Source organism: Cyprinodon tularosa, unplaced genomic scaffold (genome assembly GCF_016077235.1).
Source record: "Cyprinodon tularosa strain WSP-4 unplaced genomic scaffold, ASM1607723v1 ctg73, whole genome shotgun sequence".
In the NCBI taxonomy this organism is placed as follows: domain Eukaryota; kingdom Metazoa; phylum Chordata; class Actinopteri; order Cyprinodontiformes; family Cyprinodontidae; genus Cyprinodon; species Cyprinodon tularosa.
This window is the reverse complement of record NW_024039485.1, coordinates 2,151,779-2,163,997: the sequence shown is the minus strand read 5'-3', so window position 1 is coordinate 2,163,997 and position 12,219 is coordinate 2,151,779. Positions and strand designations below refer to the sequence as shown.

Below are 12,219 nucleotides of genomic sequence, written 5' to 3'. Positions count from 1 at the left end.
TAGGATGACTGTTAAAAGTCTGTCCAGGTAAAGCAGATAAAAAGACCTTTTAGGGCTAATTCTGTTACATTTACAGAACTAATCCCTTCTGTAAATTTAATTTCTAATTTGCTAATTTGTAAAACAAATTTGTAAAACAAATTAGAAATAACTTTGTCAGAACAGTCATCTTTAGGGAGAAATCATGGATGTGATTTCAGGGTTTTTTCCCCCACATTTTAACCCTAAAACTCACTGTTTAATAATGAAGTGTTTGCCAGTTTCCTAAATTAATTACAACAACTCCCAAGGTACTTGCAGTAGAAATGTTAAATAAAGGCTGGGATTTAAACATGGACTTTGTAAAAAAAAAAAAATAAATAAATAAAACAGCAGTAAGAAGGAGGCTGGATCAAAACATATTTAGAAGATTCTAAAAAAATTTTGTAGCTGGGGGTGAGGAGTTTGGAAAAATGGATCACTCAGTGCTGCACACATAATTTACAACTTACTTTAAACATATTTTACAATTTCTTTCACTAAACATGTATACTGCTTACCTGAACAACTTCATCATCTTCCTCCAGGAGACCTTCCAATACATCCACAGCCATCTAAAAAGAGATTCAAAGAGATAAGACAGAAATCTAAAAAAAATTAATACTTCAATAAAAACAAAATATTTTTCATGCATTAATAGAAAGTATTCTGAGCCATTGCTGTAAATAAATCTACAGAGACGAGCAACATTGTTGTGGTCGGCATTGTTGTGCATCCTCCAGGCAGCTCGATCAATGACAGTGATCAGAGGCTCTGATAAGCATCTAAGGGGTCAGCATCCGCATTCACAATGTCATCAATACCAAACAAGACAACAGACACGGCAGTCAATACACACACTCATGAGTTCTTATTGCACGGTCGATAATCACTACAGCCACTGTCTCTGATGGCCCTTTTAATCTTTTTAACTGATAATTTACCCTCCCTTCACCCCAGACAGAAAAAAAAGGACAGAATAAATGTAAAGATCAACTTGACACGCTGTCCGTATCTCCCCGCCTACGTTCAGAGTGTTAGCGTGACTTCCTCTCTGTAGTGTTCTGAAGAGGCAGTTTGAGGTCTACAAGGAGCCAAATGTTAGCTGACCTTTGTTGGAGCGAAGTCTGTGGGAAGTTTCCATTACAGCATTCAGAGCTTGGCTAAACTTGGCTGCGTGTTTATTTAGCTCTGTCTCCCTCCATGTGGTACCTGTGCTCACTGCTGCTTTTGTCAATGTGTGTGTGTATGTGTGTGAAGCCCCAGGTGATGATATATTGATTTTTGTCAACTCCAGGTTGGAGGCGACCGTAAGCAGATCACCCATGCTGAAGGGCAAGAATAAAAGACATTCACACATCCCCTACATGTGCACACACACACAGAAAGCAAAAAGCTCAGAAGAAATGCGACCAGAACAGGCTGCACTCGTTTCTGGTTAAGGTGGACTTATTAGCTAATGAACTTCCCGTTTTTTTTGTTTTGTTTTACTCCTCCTACTCTGTGGCGTTTCTTTTCATTAAGTCAACGTGGTTCCAGTAATGATAAAGAGGCGCAGACTGAGTCGGGTTAATTGAGAGTATCTCGTTAGGAGCGCTCAAACGCGCAAGTCAGAGAGTCAGATGATTGATCGCTCGACCCATTATGAGCTGAGAACCTATTGTCCTAAATTAATTAATGACTGATTAAAAGCACACAAAACAAAACCACCTAATCTCAACCGATGAGGGATGGATTTATCCCTGGTACACAATTATCTCCTCTACTTTCATTTTCTCACCTCAACACATGCATAAAAAGATGGTGGCAAACAATAGATATAAAGTATTTCTAACTAGTGACTTTTTCCACATTATGTCATGTTAAAAACACAACTTCCATGCAATATCACACTAAAGAAAAGAAGTGCGTGATTTAAATTCAAATTTTGTCCAAACGTTTTAATTAGAAAAATAAAAGAGTTGTCGTGTGTATTTTTTTTTTAACGCTGTCTTTACTCTTACATGTCTAAATAAATTCCACATAAAAAAACAATTAATTATGAATTTCATCCCAGTATTAATCCAGCTGTTCCATGAAGTCCTTGCAGGTTTATTAGAGTATTGATTAAACAAAGTGCTTCATAGATAGCTTGAGCAGAAACACAGCCAGCAGCTCAGAGAAAAAAAGTTATTCAGAAGTTTTAAATGAGGATGGGTTATAGAAAGACATACAAAGCATTGTTTACTCTGAGACAATAATGAACAATCATCTGTAAACTCTGGATGAGCTGTAGAGGTCCAAAACAATAGTGACAGAATGGGCTGCTGGGACCACAACTAGTTGTAAACTTCATAAATCTGAGCTTAATGAAAGAGTGGCAAAGTCAGCAGTGAAATAAATACAGTAGAAGGTTTGCCACATGCAAGGGACAAGGCAAGCATGGAAGATGTGGATCTATTTAACCTTTATCTATATAAAAAAAAAAAAACTTGTTAAGGGAATGAAACTTTGCAGATCACCCCGAGGGTTCTCATCAGGATTTCTTATGAGTGTAGCCGGGGAGAATGTTGCAAAATGACATCATTAAATAGACTCGAAATATATTTAAAACTCAATATAAACTTTATAAAACATTTTCTAGTGTTCCAGAAGGCTATTTTAACCTAAACTATCTAATCTAAATCAGTTTTATGTTATCAAATTCAACTTAAAAACAGAGGTACACAGTGGATGATGATGTTTATGACTTAAATGCACAGAGGATCTACAGGTCCTTCTCAAAATATTAGCATATTGTGATAAAGTTAATTATTTTCCATAATGTAATGATAAAACTTGAACATTCATATATTTTAGATTCATTGCACACTAACTGAAATTTTCAGGTCTTTTATTGTCTTAATACAGATGATTTTAGCATACAGCATAAACCAAAAATTCCTATCAAACAAAATTAGCATATCATGAAAAGGGTCTCTAAACGAGCTATGCACCTATTTGTCTGAATCAACAAATTAACTCTAAACACCTGCAAAAGATTCCTGAGGCCTTTAAAACTCCCAGCCTGGTTCATCACTCAAAACCCCGATCATGGGTTAGACTGCCGACCTGAATGCTGTCCAGAAGGCCATCATTGACATCCTCAAGCAAGAGGGGATGACACAGAAAGATATTTCTGAACCAATAGGCTGTTCCCAGAGTGCTGAATCAAGGCACCTCAGTGGGAAGGAAAAAGTTTGGCCGAAAACGCAGCACAACGACAAGAGGTGACCGGACCCTAAGGAAGATTGTGGAGAAGGGCCAATTCCAGACCTTGGGGGACCTGCGGAAGCAGTGGACTGAGTCTGGAGTAGAAACATCCAGAGCCACCGTGCACAGCGTGTGCAGGAAATGGGCTACAGCCGCCGCATTCCCCAGGTCAAGCCACTTTTGAACCAGAAACAGCAGCAGAGGTGCCTGACCTGGGCTACAGAGAAGCAGCTCTGGACTGTTGCTCAGTTTTGCACGTCATTTGGAAATCAAGGTGCCGGAGTCTGAAGGAAGGCTGGGGAGAAGGAAATGCCAAAATGCCAGCAGTCCAGTGTCAAGTACCCACAGTCAGTGATGGTCTGGGGTGTCATGTCAGCTGCTGGTGTTGGTCCACTGTGTTTTATCAAGGGCCAGGTCAATGCAGCTAGCTATCAGGAGATTTTGGAGCACTTCATGCTTCCATCTGCTGAAAAGCTTTATGGAGATGAAGATTTCATTTTTCAGCACGACCTGGCACCTGCTCACAGTGCCAAAACCACTAGTAAATGGTTTACTGACCATGGTATCACTGTGCTCAATTGGCCTACCAACTCTCCTGACCTGAACCCCAAAGAGAATCTGTGGGATATTGTGGAGAGAAGGTAGAGAGACACAAGACCCAACACTGTGGATGAGCTAAAGGCCGCTATTGAAGCATTCTGGGCCTCCATAACACCTCAGCAGTGCCACAGGCTGATTGCCTCCATGCCACGCCGCATTGATGCAGTCATTTCTGCAAAAGGATTCCCGACCAAGTATTGAGTGCATAACTGGACATGATTATTTGAAGGTAGCCTTTTTTTTGTATTAAGAACACTTCTTTTATTGGTCGGATGCAATATGCTAAATTTATGAGATAGGAATTTTGGGTTTTCATGAGCTGTATGCCAAAATAATCTGTATTAAGACAATAAAAGACCTGAAATATTTCATTTAGTGTGCAATGAATCTAAAATATATGAATGTTCAAGTTTTATCATTACATTATGGAAAATAATGAACTTTATCACAATAAAGTTTCCTTCATATTCAATGAATAAAACAGAGGAGAGTCGCTCTTCTCTCTCCGACTGCAGCTGCTGCGTCTGACTCAGTGTTTTGTAGGAGGGAGGGGCTCCCTAACTTCTTATTGAAGACGCTGACACTGTTTTCACATTGTCACCAAAGTCCCTAAAAAGAAAGGAAATGGTCACTAGTCACTTTTTAAACAAAAAAGTTGCTGAGTTGGTCAGCTCAACTCAGTGAGGTGATGACAGTCTAAAAGGTGCACGGTTTGGCGTTTTCAAATCGCTTCCCTCAATGTGTGCAATAAGGAGGTAAATGTGTTTAAAAGCACAGCAGCCGTTACGTTCATTAAAATTCAGGATATTGACTTATTTATTTTTTTCCTCAAAGCTTGCTGTCTGCTGTCAGGGTTGTAGCATGTTTACCTGCCCTAGTGAGCTGAACATCTCAGCAGTGCAAGGTACAGGTTCTCACTTCGCTGCTCTGATGTTTATGTGCAAATAAGAAGGTAAATATGTTCAAAAACAGTTTCTGCTGCCGTTGCACTCATTAAAAATCAGGGTATCGGCATATTTCATTTGTAACTGAAAAAATTTTAGATTTTAGATTTTAGAGGAAGCCCAAAGCCAGTCAAAGGGCCGTTACACTCGTAAAACACGACCATATCAGCCTGAGTTTCAACTTAACGGTGATTGTTTTTCCTGCAGCGCTCTCTATGCTGAAATACACTGGCAAGAACCCTGACCCTGAAGACATCCTCAACACAAAGGAAGAAATGGCAGAAGAATCTATCTGTGGGGAATGTTGTTCTTCACCGGGGGAGAAACATGTTGGTCAGCATGAACGGGAGGATGGGTGACACTCCTAGAAGTAAATATCTCAGAAGTTGCACAATAATGGATAGTTGAACTGAAGGAAACCTTTAAATAGAAATATAATAATAGAAACAGCAAACAGTTCACATCAAAGCATAATCATCTTTCCGCAACAGACACAGAGTACAAATGTGCAAAACTTTATAGAACTTAACTTACAAAAAAAAACAACATTTAAATCCATTTGCTGCTTTGCGTTTTTCTATTATGTAAAATCCCAATAAAAAAACATCCACATTTGTGGTTATAAAATGACAAAATGTGAAGAAGTTCGCACTAATAGATTGGAAAAAAGATCTGCCAGGGTATTAAACAACAGACAGAGCAGGCAGTTTTGGAGCAGTAAAAATAGAACAAGAGATATATCTAGAAGCGAGGACAAGTGAGCAATGATAACCATTATATCGTCTCCAAGTTTTTAACTACGCTGGTCAGCCCAGGGGCGAGTGATTAAAGATTCAGAGTTGTTAAAGCTGCTTCACGCTCTAAACAACAACAAGATTAATATTTCTGTGAAGATAAGAGTAAAATGGGGAGTGATAAAAATTAAAAGAGGGAGAAAGTTGGAAAGGAGGGGCAAAAAAAACAAAAAAACCAAAGATGCACATTAATATAAAAAAAAAAAAAACAAGTATGCCGTCCTCCTTATTTCAGGGCTTGTATAGCAAAAAAAAATAAATTAAAAAAGCAGCACTCTAGGGAGGAACTCATTTATAATGTCCATTGTGCTCGAGTGCAGTTAGTGTGTTTGTGTGTGTCGTCTTCGGGCAATGCTGTTTAACAGAATCATTTTACTGGAGCATGCAGCAGAGACTGGAAAAAGACAAATCACTTTACAAGTGAGGGCGCGCCATAGCTCACACACATGCAGACACACACACACAAACAGGGACAGCTACGGCGAAGTATATTAATCTGGGAGAAGACTATGCAAACTCTGCTCGTAAGCAATATTGGAGAAACAAGCACAACAAAGGGAGTCTAAATTTAAAGACGGAAGCATTTAATAAATAAATAGAAGCAAACACATGTGACAAAGTGAGTAGGTGCTATCCACCAGCTTGTATGACAACTGAACTGAAAGATGCCTTAATGGCCGTCAGGAAAAGGTAGCTGCCCGTTTCCCCGTCTCCTGTGTGACAAGTAAATCAGCAGCGATGATGGACGATGATGATGATGACGGTTGTGTGTGCGTCTGTCAATTTAAGTGAGAAAACAGGAAGCTCTAGAGGACACTTAGAGATGCAGAGGAACATTTTTTTCTTATTAACAACAAAGTGTCTTGATGCCTGTCAGCTGGGCTTCAATAATGTTTATGCCACATTATATTGTTATATAATTTTCTTTTGAAATGGGTAATAAGATCAAAACCAAACCTAATTATTAGACTACATTAGAATAAATTAAGCTAATTCCTTTTAATTGCAAATATTTACATATAACTGAAAGCATATATCGACACTATGCAATAAAAAACTTCTATCCTCTTTTTTTTTTTTTTTTATGGCCACTTTAAATCATCGTTGGCTTTTTTAACCTTCAAGCCTGGTTGTAACTAGTTTGTTGCTACAATTATGGTTATCTCCAAGTTCTTGCTAATGCATCGAGAAGTTGCATCATTGTTTCCTTATAATGTTTATTCCAAAAGATCCAACCTCCATCAGTCCCTTCAGCAGATAATATCTCCTGCAGCATGATGCTGCCACCCATGTGCCTTAACACTGGGATGTGTTCTCAGGCTTGCAAGCTTCCATCTTTTCCTATCAAAATGTAATGATGGTCATTATGGTCAAACACACATCCTGACCACTAGAAATTCCTCCTAAACTATTAAAATGTCTTTATTAGAGAATGCAAAAATGTATTCTGGGATAGTTTGTTTTAGCTTTCTATGGTGTTGTTGAGGTAATACCTTCTTCCTTACTGAGCGGCCTTTTAGCCCATGTGGATATCAGACTCATTTCATAGAGCATAATGACACTATGTCCAATTTTAAGATTTTAGCAAATATGTCTTTAGCACTAAAACACTATTCATCAGTGCAATTCTGTTTATACGTTTAGATAACAGATGACATGAAACTATGAGACATTTGCAAATTGTTCCGATGTGTGAGCTGGTCTTAAGTTCACTTTCTGGAATCTTTACAGATTTTTTTAGAGTGCATGTTTATGTCACACAAGGACGCCGTGTTTTAGGCGTTGCCTTTAAACTCATAAGCCGTGAATCTGATAGACTCAAATGTTGTGAATTGAGTTATCAAAACAGCAAAGTTATGATCATGGTCTGAACTTTCACAAATGATTCAAAGGGTATGATTTTACCTTTGATTCTGAAGAAACCAATAAAAATTGTTAGACCAATAACTCCATTATTAAGTAAACAAATATTTTAGTAAATGATAAATGACTCAAAAAAAGAAAAAAACAAGTTCATTTTGTACAACAAAGGTAGGAATCTCTCTTTATAATTGATTTTAAATTACTTTAAAATCCAAAACTGTTTCAGCAAAAAATAATGAATTAGTTGTAAGCGTAAAACAACACTTCAAAAGATCTACAAGATATCTAATAAAAAGCTATCCTCTTCACTTAAAACAGTGATAGGATTAGTAGAACTATCTTAATGAAAATATAAGCTGTATAATGTTTCTCTAAAACATTATACAGCTTAATATATTTGATAGCAGTGATTAAACTGCTTTAAATCTCACATTGACAAACAAAATATATAGCACAAATTAATGCTGCTCACTTAAGTGAATCTTAATTGAAAGAGTTTTATATAAATTATGGAAAGTCAACTTTTTAAATGTATATAAAGCAATAGAAAGCACAGAAAAACAGACCGATTCGTGTTATAAAAATGATCAGTTATATTTATTTTGTAGAAATTTGAAGGAGTGCCAGTAAGTGTAAAATGTTAGATTTTGTAAAAAAAAAATTATGTCTCAGAATATTCAAAGGTGTTTTTCTCAGAGCTCATAATTATTGGCACTGTATAAGGGACATGTTTGGCAAGTATTCATGTTTTGCAAAGATTCAAAAGGGGGAAATTATCTGAATATGTAATTTTAGCTAATCTTTCTTAGGCAAACTAAAGAGGAAAGATCATTAAATGTGAAATCCTTTCATGAGGGAAAACAATTTTTTAAATGCCGCATCTTTGGAACAACTAATGATCAGGTCCTACTTTCAATCACAAACCATTTATAGGCCATTTTCAATTTTCATTATAAGCTTTTAATATTCTTAAAACAAGAGTAAAGGCTTAATTTTAAAGTGTTTTTATTTTTTTTTTATAATAATAAACCAGAAACTGCTACAAGAGATAAATCTGCTTTAAAAAACGTCTCATCAGAAAGAACAGTTGGAAACTTTCCTTTTATGTAACAATTTTTTTCTATGGCTAAACTAACTTTTTCTCCAGCTCCTATATCTATGAAGATATAGCCAGTGAGCTACGTAATCTTCAGTACATCTTAAATGTTCTTAATGAGATTAAAATAAAGGAATCTAGGGTGGCCAATCAATGAGAGTAATTTATGGTTCATCCTCCCTAAATAACGCTATGGATGTTTGAGCTCATCTGTTAGGTTTAGATGTTTTTTTAAATAACTTATAGTAATTGTAAAGGTGCATCTTAATAAATCAAAGTGTTGTTGAAAAGTTGGTTTCTTGGATCCAACTGTCAACCTCCTTTTTTTTTGCCACTCCTGAACAATAGTGAGCATCAAAAACATAACTAGATTTAAGGAGAGAACAGTTCCAACTGTTGCTAAGTGACCCAAAATACTAGATTTCACATATAATTGGATTATTGGGGTTGCCCAGTCCCAGATGTACAGAATCCAAGCTGTTTAAGGGTCCACTGTCAAGTTTCTAGTCAGTGATGATTGCAGGATTCATCTGCTTATGTTGGTCAACTAAGTGCAATCTAGTCTAACGTCAGCTGAGTCTATTCCGTCTAGTTTAAAGTGATACTGGTTTCATTTTCCAGCAGCACCTGCACCCACTGTTAAAACTAGCCAAACAAATTGAAGGCATGATTAAGTTACATTTTCACCTTAATATATTCTCTGCTAAGTTCCTGAGGTGGTAATCTAAGGGTGGCAGTGCTGTGGTGCTGCTCTTGCTAACATGGACAGCTTTACAGAAACCCAATATAAAGCCAGTGGCTTCACATGCCTCACCATGCCCTACTCTCTAAGGTTGGGCAATCCGGAAAGATTTTCCAACTGATATTCGTCAGTCCAACAAATGGAAATTCTCGATAAATTTGTGCAGGAGACTTTGCTGGTAAAGACAAGCACAGCCTAAAAGCATGTCTTCTGCACCGCTGGTAATATTGTTTACCCTCTGCATGCCCTGCTAAAACACAAGGTAAATTGTTTTCCGGTCATATATATATGTTTCATCCAGTGACAATCGTTTCCTCTTTTCCAGTTGTTCTGACTATATAATTTTGAATTTTATTTATTTTTTAATCAAATCTGTAACAGGCAGAGCTGCCTGAAAACACAATAAGAAAAAATGTCTCTCTGGTTCTAGTTCGGCTGTTAAAAAAAAAAAGTTTGGTTTGGACCAGTTCTTCCTTTCCGTCTCAACTTTAAGTAGATAAATCGCTGCTGCACGGTGACAATGGGGAAATGAGTCTTTTGTCGTGGGCAGCGCCTCAACCTGAAGGGCTGAGTCTATCGTAGATGGTCAATTGATTCGTCCAATCGCCTGCCCTTACTACCCACAGGTGATTATAGAGCAATTGTTTTTTTTATTTTATTACTCATGTGTTTATTACACAGTGAAGCCAGCAAAGAATTTGCAAAGTATACCTTTTTGGAGAGAGGAAAGGAATAAAAAATATGGAGCAGATCAGATGAATTTAATTCCCTTTGGTTATTAAGAAGTATTTTTGTACTGAATTAAAATGAACTGAACAGGGCTCACAGGAGTAAAAACTTTTTAGGTGAGACCTGTTATTGGACTAGTAAGTACCATATCTGCTAACCTCTATCAGACTTACTATTATGAATTCATCTGTATGTGAGATTTATTAGAATATCACAATAAAACATGAAGAGGCTGATTCACCTAATGAGAGTAAAATAAAAACGGGTTCCTTGAGAGACAAACTTAACTGACTTGTATAAAAGTAACAATTTTCAGTGAAAAGCTTAGTCTACACTATTTTACATAATAGATATTGTAAAACATTCCCACCTCTTCAGATATTTGGCTGAGGCAGCACCTGTAGCTTGGTGCTGCGTGGTTGCAGAGGGCTCAAACCCTCACTGCATTGTTGACATATTTTAAGCAGAAGGAGCCACAACGACATACCGGCTGCATATATTGAACAATACATGAACTTTTTCATTAGGTCTGAAACTCCTGAATGAAAAATATGTTTTGCTGGTCTAATATAATATTCTTACCCATTGCTTTTTATGACTGCAAGCCTTAATCATCAAAATAAACTATGCTTTAAATATTCCACTCTATAATAAAGCCAATAAGTTTCAGATTTTTTGTGCTTTTTATTCCAATTACTGAGAAATGGCTGCATATGAAGCAGAACCTTTTTTCTGTTTGGTTAATTTGTGTTTGGTTTGTTAATTTTTCCCCCTCTTAACTAGACATTGTACAATTTTAAAAGGTAATAGGAGCAGAGTTGATTTTTCACTGAGTCAAAGGTCCAGGTGTGTCAGCTTCTTGTTTAAACCATCAACGCCTGACGAGTTCACAGCTGATGAAGTGCTCTCTGACACCAAGAGACGGTCTTGGGAAAAATCATTTTAGGTGATTGAATCTGTCACTACAGTACAATAAAGACATTTTAACCACTTCTTACTAACAAGAAAGGAAATCTAACACACTGATCATTTGGCACAAGCAGTTACAATTTTTTTCTTGCTTTGAAAAAAGGATTGGAATGTATAAAAACGTATCCAAAAACATCCGACAGTAAATCCGAATTTTTAACTATTTTTAAACATATCTAAATATAAAACAACATCTAAACTATTGATTATAAAGGGAAATTCCTAAGCCCAAAAAAAACTGTTCATAATCATTTAGCACTCTGGACATTTGGGTATGGTAAAGTATGAAAACTGCTACAAGTAAATTTATTTGTTTGTTTACTTGCTTCAGCAATATTGTTTCTTTTTTACTATAATCTGATTTATTTCCCAGTCTGCAGATTTAGAGATAAACATGCAAAATGAGTTTTGTTCCTTAAACATACAAGTGCCCGACAACTGTCCTTTAAAAATGATATATTTAAAATCTAAATATGCAACCTAAACAAATATCTGTGCTATAATATGGATGGATGGCTGGATGGATGGATGCTTGGGATAGTGTACAGATTAAAGAGTGAACCAATAAGTGAAGCAAGAGATTGATGACTAGAAAAACAGACAGCTGGACGGATGAATGGACCAGCAGATCTATATGCACTGACTGACAGATGGATTGATTGAATGATGGATGGACATATGGATGGTATAACAGACGGACAGAATAACAGAGTAATGGATCCAACTGGAAATACAAACATGTTTCCATGCTTGCAGAAAACTCCTGGCTTCCTGGATTTTGTATCAACACTTTAATAAAAGCTTGCCTGTATGTCACGCATCAAAACGTATAGCAATCAATGAAAAGTGAGGAGGTTTCCTCCTCGTTGATCCCAATCAAATCTAAAGCCTGATATATGCACAGATACCAGGCCGTCTGCATGTGTCATAGTTAACGCAGATATGCCCCCCTTCCGCAGACACTCTAATGCTCCTCCCCAAAAATTGTAGGTGACTACAAATAGCATTACAGGGAGGATAGAAAGGAGGCCTCTGATTGGTCAATTCTACATCCCTCTACACAATGTGTATTTCCTGTTTGGTACCTAATGGCAGAAACTCTGGCTGTAGTGCCGTCCACAATGGCTGGCACACCTTGGATATCATTCCAGACACCGTGCAGGATGCTAGTTTGTAGCTCTGTGCAACGGTCTGTTGGTTTGCACCCGAAGCCAAAACTCGCAGCGCCACGGC

The 12,219-nt window shown here is 37.1% G+C and overlaps 1 protein-coding gene across 1 annotated transcript in view; it reads right to left on the bottom strand.

The window, feature by feature from the left end:
- si:dkey-12j5.1 (probable assembly chaperone of rpl4) overlaps positions 1-12,219 on the bottom strand; it is a 53,459-nt gene that overhangs the window by 29,582 nt on the left and 11,658 nt on the right. Inside the window, exon 9 of the mRNA XM_038269480.1 lies at positions 540-593. Within this exon, the coding sequence (XP_038125408.1) occupies positions 540-593 (54 nt within the window). The remainder of the gene's footprint in view (positions 1-539; positions 594-12,219) is intronic.